Genomic DNA, 18,148 nt, shown 5'->3' with positions numbered 1-18,148 from the left:
CCTCTCTCTGACCTGGTATCTTCTGGGGAGCACACTAACCCCCCTGTGATTCTGGAAGAAATGGTCAAGACTTACTACTCCAACTGGACTGCCCCAAGTCCATGGGGCCAGATGAGATCCACCCGAGAGTGCTGAGGGAACTGGCAGAGGTGATAGCCGAGCCGCTTTCCATCATCTGTCAGCGCTCCTTGTTGACTGGTGAGTTCCCAGAAGACTGGAGGCTCACCAATGTGTTTCCCATTTACAAGAAAGGCTGTAAGGAGGATCCAGGGAACTACAGGCCTGTTAGCCTGACCTCGTTTCCAGGGAAGGTTATGGAGCAGGTTGTCTTGAGGGAGATCACGTGGCATGTGCGGGACGACTCAGGGATCAGGCCTAGCCAGCATGGGTTTACGAAGGGCAAGTTCTGTTTGACCAATCTGATCTCCTTCTATGGTCTAGTGACCCCTCAGTAAGTTCACAGATGACACCAAATTGGCTGGGAGTGTGGATCTGCCTGGAGGTAGCGAGGCCCTACAGAGGGATCTGGACAGGCTGGAGAGCTGGGCTGAAGCCAATGGGATGAGGTTCATCAAGACCAAATGCCGGGTCCTGCTCTTTGGCCACTACAACCCCAGGCGGTGCTATAGGCTTGGGCTGGAGTGGCTGGAAGACTGCGTAGAGGTAATGGACCTGGGGGTATTGATTGATGCTCAGCTGAACACGAGCCGACTGTGCCCAGGTGGCCAAGAAGGCCAACGGCATCCTGGCTTGCATCAGAAACAGTGTTGCCAGGAGGAGCAGAGAGGTGACTGTTCCCCTGTACTCAGCACTGGTGAGGCCCCACCTCGAGCGCTGTGTTCAGTTTTGGGCCCTTCACTGCCCCCCCCCAACAGGCCCCAGCCCGACCTGAGCCACGTGACAGGAAGTGCTTCCTGAAGGCGGCGGAGAGCACTTCTGGGCCATGGCGGCATGGCGGCGCGGGGCCAGTGAGCGGGGCCGGGAGGAGCAGGCTCTGTGCTGCGAACGGGGTCGGGCCTCAGTGCGGGGGCACGGAGAGGCTGTCGGGGGAGGAGCTAAGGGTAATGGGATGAAACATCAGTATAGGAAGTTCCGCACAAATGTGCGGAAGAACTTCTTTACGGTGAGGGTGACGGAGCACTGGAACAGGCTGCCCAGGGAGGTGGTGGAGATATTCAAGACCAGCCTGGATGCCTACCTGTGTGATGTGGTGTAGGGAACCTGCTTTGGCAGGAGGGTTGGACTCGGTGATCTCTAGAGGTCCCTTCCAACCCCTACAACTCTGTGATTCTGTGATCCCATCGTGGAGCCGCATTAGAAGCAGACGTTGATGTCTTGTGGCGGGAGCAATGGCAGTGGAAGCGCTGAAGCAGTGTTGGTTAAGCAAGGCTCACTCCTCTGTCTGCAACAGGTGGGCTTTCTGCGCGCTTTATTTCTGTGGCCGTAGAATTTCCCTCTTTCTTAAGATCTGATCTGCGAAGGATTTTTAACCGAAACAAATATGGAACTTTCCAAGTGGACGTAGTCATTTCTTGGTAAGCTAGCACTCCTACTTATCTTCACTAGTAGCACTTGACCTCGATTTTACCTTGTTGTGGATAATGACTGAGATTTCTGGGGAGGATATTAGATATTAGATGAATACAGCTCTGCATTTTTTTCTTCCTCCAAACAGCAAGGCACTGCTGTGCTCTCATTAATATCAACAGTGAGTAGATGCTGCCTCCTGTTGGAGCCTAAAATGCTTTCCATAGTTGAGTGGTTGGAAACATAGGGTTTTAACTTAAAATTGTTTGCGCAGAGTGAAGGTTGGGAATACAATTATAATACAGTTATGCAGTGCTCTATCCCCAGAACTTTCCAGCATTTTTCTTAACACTGCTTACGGTTCATTTCAAAACAAACTAACAAAGATGAACTTGGGTTAGCGTAGCCCGTTTTAAATGATCCTTCTGTGTCTTTTCCAGGCTGGTAGCAGAATGGAGACTTTCCTGAGGCACTGAGGAACAGACACAAGCTTCTTTTGAAGGCTTCAATGAAATTCTGCCCCAGCAGTATCTGCGGTCCTTTGATGCTAAGGAGCTGGAGGTAAAGGGTGCTTTGACTATTGCCAGATCCAGGCTGCTACACGTAATACTTGAATTTCAGTCAGAGTCTGAAGAGCAGAGTTCATTAAGGCTGGCGGTTCTGCTTTAAGGATGTGTGAGAGAAGCCTTATGTATCTGTTAATATTTGGTTACTGTGTTGTTCTTCACTTTCTTCTTTGCAACCAACTTAGACACATTTCTAACGTTAAGATTCTGCCAGCATAAATTTTTTGGCTAACAGTGTTTTTGTAATCCTTGACCATGTGATTTGCGTGTGTCTAAAGAGTGAGCAATTGGAAAGCAAGGGAGATAAGAACCAAATATCAGCAGATGATAAAATTACAGAGTGGAGCAGGTTTTAGCTGCTTTTGGTCTCTGCAAATCATACTCTACAGCAGAACATCGTATTTCTAGCACAGAATGGTACGGTTAGGCAAAGGCAAAGTATACATTGTTAGTTTGAATGTCTGAATACAAAGATTTTCATGACTGGTTTTTCTCTTTTGTGCCCTCTCCACATTTTCTGTGTGAGCGGATGTTATTATTTGCTGTGGAAGTTTGAGAGTTTAATATTAAAAACGAGTGTAGTGTGATTGCAGGTGCTTTGAAGTACAGTAGTATTTCAGTACAATAGTCTTGCTGTAGAAGCAAAGTAGTAGGTTGTAGTTTTCATGTCTCCATGTGGGTGCCCCAGCCCCAAGGGGGGATTCCCTTATGAAAGGAGGGGGAGGATGAAGGAGGCTGAGGGCCCTTTGCTCAGGGCCGGCTCCTCTGTGCCCTCTTGCTGGCTGCTGAGAGAGAGAAGGGCTGCCTGCTGGGCACAGGGAGCGCCTTGTAGCTCCCGTGCTGTGCCCTGCCCTCCAGCCCCCTCTTCATCCTATGTGGAATGACACTCCCAGCAGCACAGGTGCCATTTTGGAATTTTCCCCATGTCACAGCTCTCACCTTGGTTGCTGCTGCCCCACCCGGCTCACTCACCTCTGAGAGTTCTGGGCAGGTAGCAGCCATGTCCAGCACAAAGCGAGGGAGAGAGGATCGTAGTGAGGTTTTAAGTGGGAAGAAGGAGCTGGGGGCCCCAGAACCGAAGAGGAGGAGGGGGCCCGCCATTACCATCAAGTGGAAGAAGGGGAAAGGAGCCCGCTTCCATCGTGCCTGGACCAGCCCTGTGACCACCACCCATGAGGAGCCGATGGAGGTGGATCCCCCTCCAGAGGAACCGATGGAGGTGGATCCCCCTCCAGATTAGCCAATGGAGGTGGATCCACCCACGGCATAGCTGGCCTGGCACCACACCACCGTGCCAGGCCCCGCTTTGGCATGGTCACAGCTTCACCATCCCTGGTCCAGGCACTCGGCTCCTTTCCTGCTGCGCGGCCCCTGCCCCCAGCGTTTGCTGGGTGGCATTATTTAACATCATCTTCTCTTCCATCTTGTTGCTCTTCCTGTTCTGTGGGCCCCCTGTTCTTTCTTCTCCCTGTTGGAGTTAGGTGCTTGTTCTGTTCTTTGTTGTTGATGGTAGCGTTAGGTTAGTGTTAGTGTTCAGTTTAGTTTTAGCGTTAGGCATAGGTTCCTGTTTGTTCTTTAGAGTTAGGTATAGGTTCCTGTTGTTATTTTAGAGTTAGGTATATGTTCCTTTTGTTATTTTAGAGTTAGGCATAGGTTAGTGTTCGTACTGTAGAGTCAGGCATTGGCTGCTACACTGAAGTAAAAGTAACCGCTGCTCTTTGGGTAAGCACACAGCTGGTTGCTCACTCCAAGCAATGAGTGCGACTGCCCTGAGAGCGGAGGTTTGATGACATCTGCGATGAACTGAATTTCCCTCTTGGGACTTTTCCTTTGCAGAACATGGAGGAGCAGAGTGTGAGTGGCTGAGAAATGGAGCTGGGACTCAGGAGAGCAACACGTGGCTGTGTCCCAGAGCTCCCAAAGTGTGGCCACTGCAAGGTAGGCGTGCCTTACCATAAGCGTAGTTCAAGCACAGCTCCTGGCACTGTCTGCAACAGATCTTGTGCTTTCTTTCATCGCTGGTGATGTGCAGCACAGCCACGGCACGGCCCTCAGTACGTACCCGAGGAGCGTGAAAAGGTAGGTGGTGAATTTTCATCTTCCTAACGCTAGGATTAGGAATGGTGAGCATTCCTAAAAGAGTGGCCATGAAGGTGTGATCTGCCTCGGAGAGAAGTTGATTCTCGCCTCTTCAGCTTTTCTCTTCTTTTCTGTCCACCTGTCCTTTCCAGCTCCTCCTCCCCTCAGCTGCAAGTGGGGCAGTGCTTGAGTGTGAGGACTCTTCCTTGCAGGCGGTTACAGACAATGCAGATGTGAGTTTCGTGTCCTTCCTAGTTCTTGGGTCAGTAGCCCAAGGATATCTTCAGAACAGCTCTCTAAGTCAGCCTGTGCCGGCAGTGTGCATGAGAGAAATAGTGCCTCTTTTTTCCCTCTCGCAGCAAGTTGCCTCCATAAGAGCAGTAGAGCAGCAGGCTGTCTGCGCTATGGCTGCTGAACGGCATTTCTGGCCATCTGAGATCCCTGAGCCCACGCTAATGAAGGACATGCTGCGCCACAGACTCTTTTACGGAGCCGTTTTGCAGCTTCTCTGTGCTGGCCATCATGCTGCCAGTTTCCAAGTCCCCAAAGGCAGTAAGTGGTGCTCTCACGGGCTGAGAGAAAGGCACGGGCAACCGGCTGGGAGGGAACCATCTGTAGCTGTTGCCAGCAGCCTGGAGGTGCCAGCTCGTCTTATCCTGCAGCTGCTTCTGCGCCCTATGAGCTGCCAGGCAGAGGGTCCACCTGCCCATGCAGGGACCGCTTTGTAGGAAAGGGTTTTAGATTCTGGTTTGCATGGGATTTGGGGAATGAGACAGATGTGGAGTTTCTTGTGTGCCCGACTGTCAGGAAGGCGGTTCCCAGTTCTGGCAGCCCAACATGCCCAGGAAGGTGACTTGAGCTCCCAAAGCAAGCCATCAGCCAGTTGTTAGCTGAGAAGGTTTCCTGAGTGTTTCCTAATTGATTCTTGTAGGACTCAGAGAGTTTGGGGACTGAGACTTGGGAGAGAGTGAAGAAAGCCGAGGCAAGCGCTGCTCAGCTGAGGAAGAAAGCCGAGAAGGAAAGCAGAAAGCAACGATGAGGGCTTGAGCAAGAATCCACGAGGGACAGCAGAACAACCTGCAACGCTTCCTCGGAGGTGGCACCAAAGGCAGCTGACTGAACAGTCCGGTTTTTCGGCATGGCCGTGCTTTCCCTGTCATGGACGGTGCAGAGGAGGGAAGGGAACTGGAAGGGAAGGGCTTGTGCTGCTTTAGAAGCAAAGAGGTCTTCACCTGTGCAGGACTTGATATATGGCAGGAGCTGCAGACACTGCGTTCCTTCAGGATGTGTCTTTTGAGGGCCAGGGCCAGTGTAGGGTTAGGTTGAATTAGGGCTGGCTGGGACTGGAGTGGGAGGAGGTGATGTAGCCCCATGGTCAGGCTTCTCCTTGGGTCTGACTGGAGGCTGAGAGACTGATTGCTAAGTGGAAATCCTGGGCACCGGGGTTTCATTTTGGGGTGGGGGCGGGGTAATAAATAGAAGCCAAGTCCTTTTGTACGCAATAAAAGCGAACCAAACTTTCTAAAACTGGTGCTGCCTCTTTCAGTAGCTGGTCAGAACGTCCCTCGCTCGGGCCGGCTATCACAGGGCGATGAAGCAGTCAGCTCCACGTCTCTCCCTTGACATGGTGCAGGTATTCCCCTGTTTCCTTGTTGGTCTTCCCAACTGGTGGTCTTTCAGCCAACCTGTAAGTGCTGGTGACAGGCTGTGAGCATCTCCTTGCTCTCTGAGGACCAATAGAAAGAAACCAGAGGAGGGGAAGCAGCCCAGAAGGAAGAAGGGTGTCCCCGTGCTCAGCCCCTTGAGTTGGCCTCTCTCCCCTGATGGCTCTCTCAGCTTCTGATGCACCATGTGTTGCTGTTTGCCCTGGGAAGCCCAGCTGAACGCGTGCAGCCGTGGTCTGATAGTCTGATAGCCTCCCCTTGAGTTCAAGTGTGGGTGGGATGGTGTGAATTGCAGCGCTGGGAGTGGGGAGGAGGGAGCTCCGGGCTGCGTGTTGGTTGTAGTGCGTGTGCTGCCTTGTGTGTGGGTGAAGTACCGTGTGTGACTGATGCTGGCGGTGCTGGCTGCGCGTTGCTCGGCTCGGGGCCCACAGCAGCATGGACACAACCTGCACCGCCACCTCAGGCCGGGCCTGATGGGGAGGAACGGCGCTGTGCGGTGCCACCGGGATGCGGGGCGGGGCGGGCTCACTTGGCAGCTGCTGGGAGCCGTGGGGTGATGGGGGCGGCCGGCACCACCTGGAGCCATGCAGGGGAGGCCGGGGTGCTGCCCTGCCGCGTTGGGCTGTGTGCCCGCAGGACGGACCTGTGGCTCCGAGCTGTTGGGCCGCGACAGGAACGTTGGGAGAAAAGGCCGCGTTTGTTCCCGGCTCCTTCAGTGCCATGTCCTGCGGAACACGGAACGGCCTTTGAGTTGTAAATCTGCGGGAGGATGATTCCCGTTGGCATTGCTGGACAGCAGGTGGTGATACCGTCATGTTCAGTGTGTGTGGCAATGGAGATGTGAGCTGTATGTGGAGAACTGAAGCAGTTCATGAAGACACGCAGCGCTGTGGGATCATGGCTCACACGTTCTAGATGAATCCTGTAACTGATGTGCAGCTTGTGTCTTCATTAGCTTATGTAGGAGTCTGACAGGAAGAGGTTTTGCTCTCCTTTCACAAAGCTCATCTCTTTTCCAGTTGCTGTGTGTCTCTTGTTGGGATTGAGGTTCTGTTTGGTGCTCGGGTTCGGTACGTGATGTTTTTCTGGGTGATGTTTTGTTGGCCCGGTGAATGGCAGAAGCGCAGTGAGGTGTCGGGGAGGAGTTTCCTCTGTGTGCAGCTCCAGGAGATTTCCCTATACAAACAGCAGCGAGCTGCCAGGGCAGCTCCCCCTCCCCTGGCAGCTCCTCCCTCCTTGGAGTCAGGTTACTGCTGGTTGGTAGGGGAGATTTAGGGTCAGTGAAGTTCTGTGTAGATTCTTCTTTGCACCCAAGCACTCGTTGAGGTGTGATTCAGTGTTTGACAACTTTGGGCTTAGATGCATCTACAGGGAAGGCAGGAAATTATTTCAGATGGAACAGCATGTCACTATTATCCCTCAGCGTTTTCACAACCTGTAGTTATCTGTTTGGGTTTTTTTTCCTCTTTCTTTGTCTTCCACATGGAAGCAGTCCAGCATTCAGAAGGAATCAAGGGCTCAAAGTGATTAAACTCAGCTTTTATCTGTATAGGATAAAAACTGCTTTGTCAAGACAAGCTCAGGTGGTGCTGTCTGATCACAGCAGCAGTCTGTGTTACTCTGAACTACTTACATTCCCAAAGCCCTGTGGAAGGTTTGCTGGCAGTTCTTAGGCTGAGCTGATGCTTTGTTTTTCACTGACATAAATCACCTCTCCCAGCTGGGGGACATGGGCAAATGCAGCCCTGTTGGCCAGGTGCCCCCGGTAGCTCTGGCCTTTCCCCCAACTTCAGCTGATCCTTTTGTTCTGTGCCAGGTCTTGCAGGATCTGAAATGTGTAGCACGTCTCTGTTTCCTTTTCAGGAAATCACAAACCTCCAAACTGATGCTTTCAGTCATCTTTTCTTTTATTTTTTGGAGGAGTTGATTTTCCAAAGTAGTGAACCCTACACCAATAATAATCCAAAGTAAAGAGCGTAGATCACTTCTTCCTTTCATTTTTTATGCTTTTAATTCCTCTTAGCATCGGTTTGATAAAAGGGAGGGTAGTTTTGCATGTAGAATGTGCATTGTTCTGTTTTGTTCATGAATTCCATTTGTGTGTATGCAGATTTTGCTGCATGCCTGTGCCATAGCAGTCTAAGAAGTCTTTCCACTGTGAGCCAGCAATAAGGAGCTCATCTGCGGGGCTGCAGGAAGGTGGGAAGGAGAGGACAAGATTGAAAGAGAGTTCCAAGTTTGCGCAAGATTGTAATCACAAATAACTGAAGATTGCTCTGAAAGATCATAGAATCACAGAATGGCATGGGTTGAAGTAAGCCTAAGGATCATCACGTTCCAACCTCCTGCCACGGGCAGCACCACCAACCTCCAGATCTGGTACTAGACCAGGCTGCCCAGGGCTCCATCCAATGTGGTTTTGAACACCTGCAGGGATGGGGTATTCACAGCCTCTCTGGGCAGCTGTTCCAGCACCTCACTGCTCTCTCTGTAAAGAACTTACCCCTGAAATCCAAAATGGATGGAAACCAACTAAAAAGACCAAGGCAGAGAAAATAGTACTGAAGTACGCAGTGCTTTATGGAAAGGTGTAGGCAGTGTCTGTTTGCATCATCTTTGCGCATCTTTACTTTCAGGCACGCTGTTGTTGAAGGCAAAGAGCAGCTGTGATCTTTTGATTTGTGCTTTCTGTTTTTGCAGGCTGAGGTAGAAGAAATGCTGAAGCGAATTCAGAGCCAGAAAGGAGTGCAAGGAATCATTGTTGTTAATTCTGAAGGTATTGTCAGTCTGTTTTCTGAGATCATGACTTACACCACTCGTGCACTTCAGGGAATAGTGGTTGCACTGTTTCCAGTTGGCGTCTCTGTTTAGCAAAGATTTTCCTGTAGTTCTGTCCAGCTTGTTAAAATTGTGTGATTGTCAGTTTAAACCAAGTGTTTTCTAGAAATAACCCTTAGAAAACATGACAGATATTCCCACACCCCCTAAGCACTTATTTTTATTTATCTTTTTATACATTTCAAATGAATAATTGATAAAGCAAAAGTAAACCACTGATGCTAGTAGAGTTAAGTGGTTATTCTCACCTTCATCTATGGTTTCAGAACTTATCCTCTCTGTCTTATTTCTGCTCGTACTCTTCTTTTAAGGTTTAAAAAGAGCACTCCTGATCCCATTCCTGTTTTAGCTCTCTAACACATACTCAGGTTCAGTGGCCACTGCAGTTGGATATGGTGATACCCAGAGGCAGTTGCTTTAAAAGCTGCGTTACTGACTCTTGCTGTCCTCATGGTGGCTTCTTGCAGGTATTCCTATCAAACGTGCTATGGACAACATCACAACCATTCAGTACACTGGCCTAATGCACAGCTTCAGCTTCATCATGAAGGCGAGGAGCACCGTGCGAGACATTGATCCCCAAAATGACCTCACATTCCTGCGGATCCGCTCCAAGAAAAATGAAATCATGGTTGTTCCAGGTAAGAGGAAGTAGACTGAAAGCAGATATCTGAGCATCCAGCAGATACTTCTCTTGTGAGGTCTGTCAAAGTCACTTGTTTTTTCTGCGGTAGAGACATTGTGAGCCAGAGAAATGAGTTCTGTGTGCTGCTTTTATTCCTGTTACCTACTCTGTTCTTTTCCAAAGGCTTTGTCCTTTGTTGCTTACTTCAGTTGGAAACTTTTATCACTTTTTAGTTTAGTTTGCTTTTTCATGCTTGTCTCGCTCCAATTTGTAGGAGGGAGGCAAGGTTCTTTGATATGTGTATACCCGGCGTGAGATTAAGAAGCAACGGTTCAAATGTTGGTCCAACCAGTTTATTAAAGTCCTAGCCGTTTTTAGGGAGATGGGGAAGGGAAGGTAGGCGATAGAGAAAGTAGGAAATATAAGCAAGGAGTCTTTGCAGATAGCAAAAGAGATATAGTCACCACCGTGGGTCCAGCGAGGTACACAGTAGGTCCGACGATCTCAGGAACTCGTCTAATCGCCGCAGGGGATGGGAGACAGCCAGGGAGCTCCGCAGCAAGCCGGTCCCGGGGATTCTTCCGACGAAGTTTCCCCCTTAGGGAATTCTCCGTCAAAGGTGTCTTTGGGAGTTTGTCTCCAAAGTCCCCAGTTTAGCGAGGGCCTTTTATCCCCCATTTCGGTGGGGGTTTTTCTTTGTAAAATGATTTAAAACTAACTTTTCTGACATTCCTGTCCCACAGATAAGCCAGCAAGGGTTGGAGGTCTCTGTTGCCAGACACAAGATTTACCACCTTCTGCAGGGGTCTGCTCCTCCCAGCAGCACCCCTGGAAAAGACTGCTTGTCTTGTTCCTGCTTATCTTTGCAGTCCTAAGCAGGGATGGCACGATAACACCCACCATTCACCCTCCTGGATAGTTAGCAGTTGCCTGTCAGAGTCTTATCATCAGAAAGGCCTCACGAAAGCAAACTTTGAGACAATAAAAGAAAAACAGTTCTGTCTTTCACACCACCCCGTGGCTCAAAGGTTGCTTGAAATTGATGCGCAAATGACCATTCACGGTGGTGAGGAAATAAAAAAAAAGTAAGCATAAGGGAAAAGAGGGATAGGTGATATGGGGGAATTAAATGTTAACAATCATCATCATTCAATCAAAACCTTGATTGATAATGCACTAACTAAACATGAGGTTACATGTAAGGTCATAATTTTTTGAGTTGACATATACACACTGATTCCAGCTTTCATTTTAGACAATTCTATGAATGGAAATTTCAAAGCTAATGTATTATTACTTATCAACAACTATGAGGTAGCAAACCACCAAAAGAAGACAGAAGGAACACAATAGCGGTGAATGTGATAGGCAGTGCCTGCAGGGCGTCCCCTGCTTCAAAGTGCACTTTGCCTTTCTCACCCATCACAGATTCTCTCCTGTTTTAATTCTTGCTAGAGATTGCAAGGTTTTTTCACATGTGCTCCATATCCGCATGGCCAGTGCATGATACAGAGCCCAGGTGGAACACCTGCTCTTAAAAGATAACAAACCACTATATTAGATCTCTCTACAATACAAACTACTCAGAAAAGTTATTTAGAGCTACAGTTACTTATTCCTATTGTTTGTTACTTGCTTTACCCATAGCTTCCTTTATTTAATTGGTAAACTTTTTCTTGTTGACCTACTCCTACTATTGTTACAAAAATCATCTAAGGGTAGTAATTCTTGATGCAGTACAGAGTGAGATGCACCCGTATCTACCAGAAAACAAACATCTTTACACTGCTATGTGCATGTTGCATTCAGTCCACTGGGGGCAAAACTCATCCTGGGATCTTCAGGTCCTGCTCTAGTGCAGCTGCTATTATTCTTCCCAATTCTTTCATTACAATCCCTCTTTCTATACAATTTCCAAGCTCCATCCACATACCCTCAATTATACTTCTGTATCATTAACAGTTCTTATACCATCAAAGCAGTTTGTCCCATTCCCTTCAGAACCCACAGATCAAACAACACAGTCCTTCAGTTTTCACAACACCCTTAGTACCATATAACTTTCCTTTAGCAATCCATACTTACATATACCATAAACATTTAAAAATCACAAAGACAGTGACAATAACCAATAGTATCAAATAAACAAGTAAAACAAATAAATAGGGGTATTTGTGTCAGCTGCTGTCCACTTGAGCATTTCCAAAGCAGTTCAATTACTGAGAGATATAAATACTAGTTTGGCAAGTTAGAGTACTGTTATAGTTTACCGAACTTTTCACAGAACAGTGTGTGGGATACCCCACATATAAACCATAAGAGGGATAATCCCAGAAACATACACATCTCTTATCAAAACTTAGACATTTTCCAACAACCATGTTTTGTATGGAACTCCTTGACTGATGTGACACTGAAAAACATCAGTGCAAAGGGTTTTAAAATAGATTTCATTTTTTACCACATCTAACAGATATTAGATAGGTCCCTTGGCTCATTTCCCAATTTGTTAGGAATTTGGAAACACTATGGAGGAGTTACATGCAAACCACAATCAGTTTGACAAAAAGGGGTAAAGGAAGGGATCAGAAGGAACGGTTATCACTGTGCAGAAAGTACCAGAAATCCAGAATGACCTGAAAAAGAAACTATGAACCAAATTGTGAAGTTTTAACAGATCCAAGGACTGATAGCAATCACAATCCACAACAACAAACAAAAGCATAATACTATTGCAACCAAAATATGTAATAAGAGAGGTAAATTCAGAATTCTAGCACAATCACATCTTCAATTTTTCTGTCACAAAACACAAATGGTTAAAGTCAGCTATCAGTCATTCTGTTCAGTGAAGGTCCCACGGGGATCTTCTGTAAAATAAAACAAAACAACAACTTGCCCTTTTGGGGCTTTGTTAATACAATTAAAAAATGAGAGAACAATCCATCGAGGAGTATATTTTACATTCCTTTTTCGGGGTGTCCTTAGCCTTCTAAGGATATTTGTTAAGGGATTTCATTAAGGTTAGGGAAACGCCTCATGTTAGCTGAGTCAGTGGACACAGGCTGGCCAGGGAGATAATTGTTTGCCTAGCTTATCAACAACTGGATTGTGACTCACAGGGGCAATTGGCAGGAGTGGGGAAGCCTTGGGACAGAAGGTGTTAAATCGAGGATCTCCTTTTGTTGTGAGCTTTCTAATAAACATCCACCCTTCACTGCCTTCCCCCCCCCCCCACCTCCCACTCATCTGGGGGAGGGGGTGAAAGCATCAGCTTTCCTTGAGCTTTTGTTCTGGCCACAAGTTAACTAATTTCTCTAACCTGACTGTGGGTAATCCATTCATCAAATCTCGTGGAACACCCTTTTGCCAGCCCAATGTCCAGAGACGATTATGTTTATGATCAATATTTCGCCTACCCGTTCTTACTGGCAGTGAGACCCTTACAGTTCCACTGAGCTTTGGACTAGGTGGTCTAGGAGCAAGGGTGGTTGCTGCGAGCCTTACTTCCTCTGGTTCAGATATACTGGAAGAAGCCACAGGCCCATATTTCCTTTCATAATTAATCAACTCTTGGGCAACCTCCCCCCATGTCCATACTTTATATCCCGACTGCAAATGGTTAGAGGTTACAACTCCTAATGCTGCCCGGGTTCTTTCTCCCTGAGGCACAGCCTGTACCTTTCCTTGCAGTTGTATGCCTATAGGTTTCAGTGATTCTGGAAGCCCCCTGATTAAAGGAGTCATCCATTCAGGATCAACAGGCATCATCATAGGTGATTCATGATGTGGCTGCAGTTTTCTATCATACATCATTTGCAGACAAGCAGCTTTTTGAACACTTTCAACCAATTGATCAACTGTCCCATTAATAGCAAGCGGGTCTCCCCTTTCTAAAGGGTTAAGACCACCTGCCCAATAGGCAGCCCTCTGCGTTAGGGACCAAGGAGCACGGTTGTTACCAGTAGTTAAAAATACTCCAGGCCCCCAATAACCTTCAGCTTCCTTTTCAGTTAACAGTATTTGGTCTCCACCAGTGAGACTAACCCTCCACACATATTCCGTCTCTGATTCCTTTGGAGAGCGGCTAAAATCCTTTTTCAGTTTTGCCAATTCAGTGGCAGAGAAGGGAATTTCTTTAACATTCATTTGAGGGTCCAGATCCTCACTGTTATCAAATGTATATTCAGTTTTTATCAAAGGACGCAACTGGGCTGGCGAGTCCTCTAATTTGCCAAGCCCTTCCTTTATTCCTTGTAGTTCCTTCTGAGGAAAAGTTTTCTCTTGAGGCAAATTATGGACAGCAGTATTGCTAGTATTCTTATATGTTAATAGTTCCTTAAAAGCCATTTGCAACAAGACTGTATTATGTTGCTCTCTTTGTAATTGTTCCTCAAGGTTCACTATTTGATTCTGCAGAGTTTTTACCAATTCTTGCATTACTTTAACTGATTCCTGTAATGCTTGTATGGTTTGGGTTTCTGCCGAATGCTTTTCATCTCGGAACTCCACGGCAGCTTTTAAAGCAGCACCGAGTACCGCACAAATAAACGATTTTCCTTTCCCGGCTCGAGTATGAGCCTCATATTGTAAAACGCGAATGCGGTCGGAAACACTCTGCAAGTTATGCCAGTTTTGTCGTGCCCAATCCACCCCTGATAAAGAGGGCCGAGCACCATGCTTTTCTAAAAGGTCAAATAGCACATTTTCACTTTTCGTAGTGGCAATACTTTCACTCATTTCTCAATACCCTAAAAGATCTACACTAAGGGAAGAAATGGTACACTTAACTCCTTACCCCTCCCTAGGGAGGCACGTACCTATCAAACAAATGCAAATGCTACAATCATTCCTCCTTTTCACAAAAGACAAAGAAGCCCAATCAACACTTACAAAGAAAGTGTAAACGCCTAAATCGCTCCTGGCTACCCTGTCAGGCCAGAAAAACTTCAAGCTTAAAGCCACACAAGTTACAAAACACTTCTAGGTTTCTCAGAAAGGAATAAACTTCTTGGAGAGGCACAAACGTCAAAAAATTACTTCCTCACTTCCCCAAGAGGTGCACACACAAAACTTTCAAATTCCAAAATACGTTACTAGATACTTAAACCACAAAAATGCGAAATAGTCTTCCCGAGGAGGCAAACACGTATAAAACAAAAGTAAATAGTCAAAATTAATTCATACGTCCCCGAGAGGTAAACACATAAGCAGTAAAGTTTCAGAATATGGAGCGGTCTTCCTGGAGAGGTGATCACATTTAAGTTAACAAAATTGTCGCTCCTTGCAAAACCAGGAGGTACATACAGAAAAATTTTGGAGTTTTTGGAAGGACAACACTCTCACGGCGGGCATCCTGCCGACTACGCCAATAAAAATGTCTCGCTCCAATTTGTAGGAGGGAGGCAAGGTTCTTTGATATGTGTATACCCGGCGTGAGATTAAGAAGCAACGGTTCAAATGTTGGTCCAACCAGTTTATTAACGTCCTAGCCGTTTTTAGGGAGATGGGGAAGGGAAGGTAGGCGATAGAGAAAGTAGGAAATATAAGCAAGGAGTCTTTGCAGATAGCAAAAGAGATATAGTCACCACCGTGGGTCCAGCGAGGTACACAGTAGGTCCGACGATCTCAGGAACTCGTCTAATCGCCGCAGGGGATGGGAGACAGCCAGGGAGCTCCGCAGCAAGCCGGTCCCGGGGATTCTTCCGACGAAGTTTCCCCCTTAGGGAATTCTCCGTCAAAGGTGTCTTTGGGAGTTTGTCTCCAAAGTCCCCAGTTTAGCGAGGGCCTTTTATCCCCCATTTCGGTGGGGGTTTTTCTTTGTAAAATGATTTAAAACTAACTTTTCTGACATTCCTGTCCCACAGATAAGCCAGCAAGGGTTGGAGGTCTCTGTTGCCAGACACAAGATTTACCACCTTCTGCAGGGGTCTGCTCCTCCCAGCAGCACCCCTGGAAAAGACTGCTTGTCTTGTTCCTGCTTATCTTTGCAGTCCTAAGCAGGGATGGCACGATAACACCCACCATTCACCCTCCTGGATAGTTAGCAGTTGCCTGTCAGAGTCTTATCATCAGAAAGGCCTCACGAAAGCAAACTTTGAGACAATAAAAGAAAAACAGTTCTGTCTTTCACAATGCTGTAATGTGCAAAATCACTTTCCTCATTTCATTTTCATCAAAGTAGAAATGGTTAATTAGCGTTTGACAGCATGTTGCAGCCTCTCATGCTTCATGTTTTTGACCTGTTTGTCATGCTTTGTGTAATACACCCCAAAATGTGGTTTGCCTCTTGGCTGCCAGGGCACACTGCTGGCCCTTGCTGAGTCTGCTGCCACCAGTGCCCCCAGTCCCTTCCCACTGAGTTGCTCCAGCTGCTGGCTGGAGTCCGGCACTGCTCCATCCCTGCCGCAGAGCCCAGCATTTCTCTTGGCTGAACTTCATGCTGCTGCTGATTTCCCAGTACTCCCATCAGTTGAGACCCCCTGCAAGGCCTCTCATCCCAACAGGGAATCAGCAGCGCCTCCTAGATCAGTGTCATTCTCAGACTTGCAGAGGATGAATGTCTGTGTCCAGTTGGTTGATAGAAATGTTGGACAGGACTGACCCTGGAGTCGAGCCCCATAGAACACCACTGGTAACTGTACACAGCCAGATGTAGCCCCGTTTGCCCCTTGAGCTCTTCTATTGAGCCAGTCCATCACCCAGCATAGTGTGATCTTGTTTATCTCACAGTAAAACAATCTGTCTAGAAGGCTGCCATAAAGAACTGTATCAAAGGCCTCACCAAAATCTAAAACAGTGAAATCTGCTGCCTTCCCTTCATTCACCAAGCAGGTGACCTTATCAGAGGAGATCAAATTACTGAGGCAGGACTTTCCCTTTGTGTGCCCATGTCGACTGTGGCTGGTAATGGCTTTATAGATGCCTTTCCATATCCCCCAGGACAAACTTCTCCATCACTTGCCCAGGGACTGAGGTTGGACTGGCAGGTCTGTAGTGTCCTGGCTCTTCCTTTATGACCTGCTGGTGGATGGGTGTGATTTTGGCCACCTTCAAAGGGACCTCCCCAGACTGCCAAGACATTTGGTGAGCTATTGGGAGGGATCCAGCTGTAACATCTGCTGACTCCCTCAGTACTATGAAGTGAGTCCCACCAGGGCCCATTCAGCTGGTACAGCTGGATCCCTACAATTGTAATATCTGCAAATTGAAAGTTGTTTCTTCCCCAGTCATGGTCCTCCAGCTCAGGTCCAGGCAAACCAAGATCTCTTGCTACTGTTAAATACTGAGGCAGGAAAGGAATTAGATGTCTCTACCACTTCCTCTTCACTTGTGAGGTGACCTTTCACTCCAAGTATCAGTCCTGTGTTTTCTTTTGACCACCTCTTGCTGTTGACAAACTTGAAGAAGCCTTTTTGTTGTCTCATACCGCACTGCTCAATGTGAACTCAAGTACAGCTTTGGTTTTTCTTGTTTTCTCCCTGCAGATGCGAACTGCAGCTCTGTACTCTCCCTTTGAAACCAGACCTTGCTTCCGCTTTCTCTTTCTGCCCCAGTTCCAGGTGTTCCCTCTTCAGCCAGGCCACTTGCTCAGCATGTGGCTCAGTGGGATTGCCTGCTCCTAGGCTTCAAAAGGTTTTTCTTGAGAAATGACAAGCTCTTGTGAGCCCCTGGATGCTGGAAAGCAGAATTCATGGGGACACTGCTAATTTGCTCCCTGAGAAGCTTAAAGTTTGTTCTCTTTAAAAGTCCATGGTGACAATTCTGGTGGTAATTTTTTTTTCTTCCTTACACCAAAGATTTTGGAGTCAACCACTTCATGATCCCTGTGGCGTAGCCTGTTTTAAATGATCCTTCTGTGTCTTTTCCAGGCTGGTAGCAGAATGGAGACTTTCCTGAGGCACTGAGGAACAGACACAAGCTTCTTTTGAAGGCTTCAATGAAATTCTGCCCCAGCAGTATCTGCGGTCCTTTGATGCTAAGGAGCTGGAGGTAAAGGGTTCTTTGACTATTGCCAGATCCAGGCTGCTACACGTAATACTTGAATTTCAGTCAGAGTCTGAAGAGCAGAGTTCATTAAGGCTGGCGGTTCTGCTTTCAAGATGTGTGAGAGAAGCCTTATGTATCTGTTAATATTTGGTTACTGTGTTGTTCTTCACTTTCTTCTTTGCAACCAACTTAGACACATTTCTAACGTTAAGATTCTGCCAGCATAAATTTTTTGGCTAACAGTGTTTTTGTAATCCTTGACCATGTGATTTGCGTGTGTTTAAAGAGTGAACAATTGGAAAGCAAGGAAGATAAGAACCAAATATCAGCAGATGGTCAAATTACAGAGTGGAGCAGGTTTTAGCTGCTTTTGGTCTCTGCAAATTATACTCTGCAGCAGAACATCGTATTTCTAGCACAGAATGGTACAGTTAGGCAATGAGAAAGTATGGTTTATGTGTCTAAATACATTCATTTTCATGACTGGGGTATCTCCTTTGTTGCCACTCTACATTTTCTTTGTGAACGGATGTTATTTGCTGTGGAAGTTTAAAAGTTTAATATTAAAACCAAGCGTACTGTGATTGCGGGTCTTTGAAGTACAGTAGTATTTAAGTACAATAGTCTTGCTGTAGAAGCAAAGTAGTAGCTTGTAGTTTCCATGTTCATGATCCTTTTTCTTCCCTAAAGGTGCTCCCATGTGGAATGCAAGAAATTGATCTGAATGACTGGCAGAAGCAATACCATCTACCAGCATGATACCAGAACCAGCAGAAAGATACTGTGGATCTGGCAGGTTTGTAGACTTCTTTTTTCCTCACAAGAACACAGCTACAGCTTAGTGAGCAACAGTCAGAATT

General features: G+C 47.1%; 1 protein-coding gene across 1 annotated transcript in view; it reads right to left on the bottom strand.

Moving 5' to 3' along the window:
- Window positions 1–15,123, bottom strand: part of LOC146754483 (uncharacterized) — a 211,584-nt gene extending 196,461 nt beyond the window's left edge. Inside the window, exon 1 of the mRNA XM_085527706.1 lies at window positions 10,460–15,123. Within this exon, the coding sequence (XP_085383832.1) occupies window positions 12,570–14,039 (1,470 nt within the window). The 5' untranslated portion in view covers window positions 14,040–15,123 and the 3' untranslated portion in view covers window positions 10,460–12,569. The remainder of the gene's footprint in view (window positions 1–10,459) is intronic.
- Window positions 15,124–18,148: the final 3,025 nt, after the last annotated feature.

The sequence above is a fragment of the Coturnix japonica genome, chromosome W (assembly GCF_054131305.1).
Source record: "Coturnix japonica strain WE chromosome W, WE-NBRP24, whole genome shotgun sequence".
Lineage (NCBI taxonomy): Eukaryota > Metazoa > Chordata > Aves > Galliformes > Phasianidae > Coturnix > Coturnix japonica.
The sequence above is the reverse complement of the archived record's forward strand: the minus strand, read 5'-3'. Positions and strand labels throughout refer to the sequence as shown.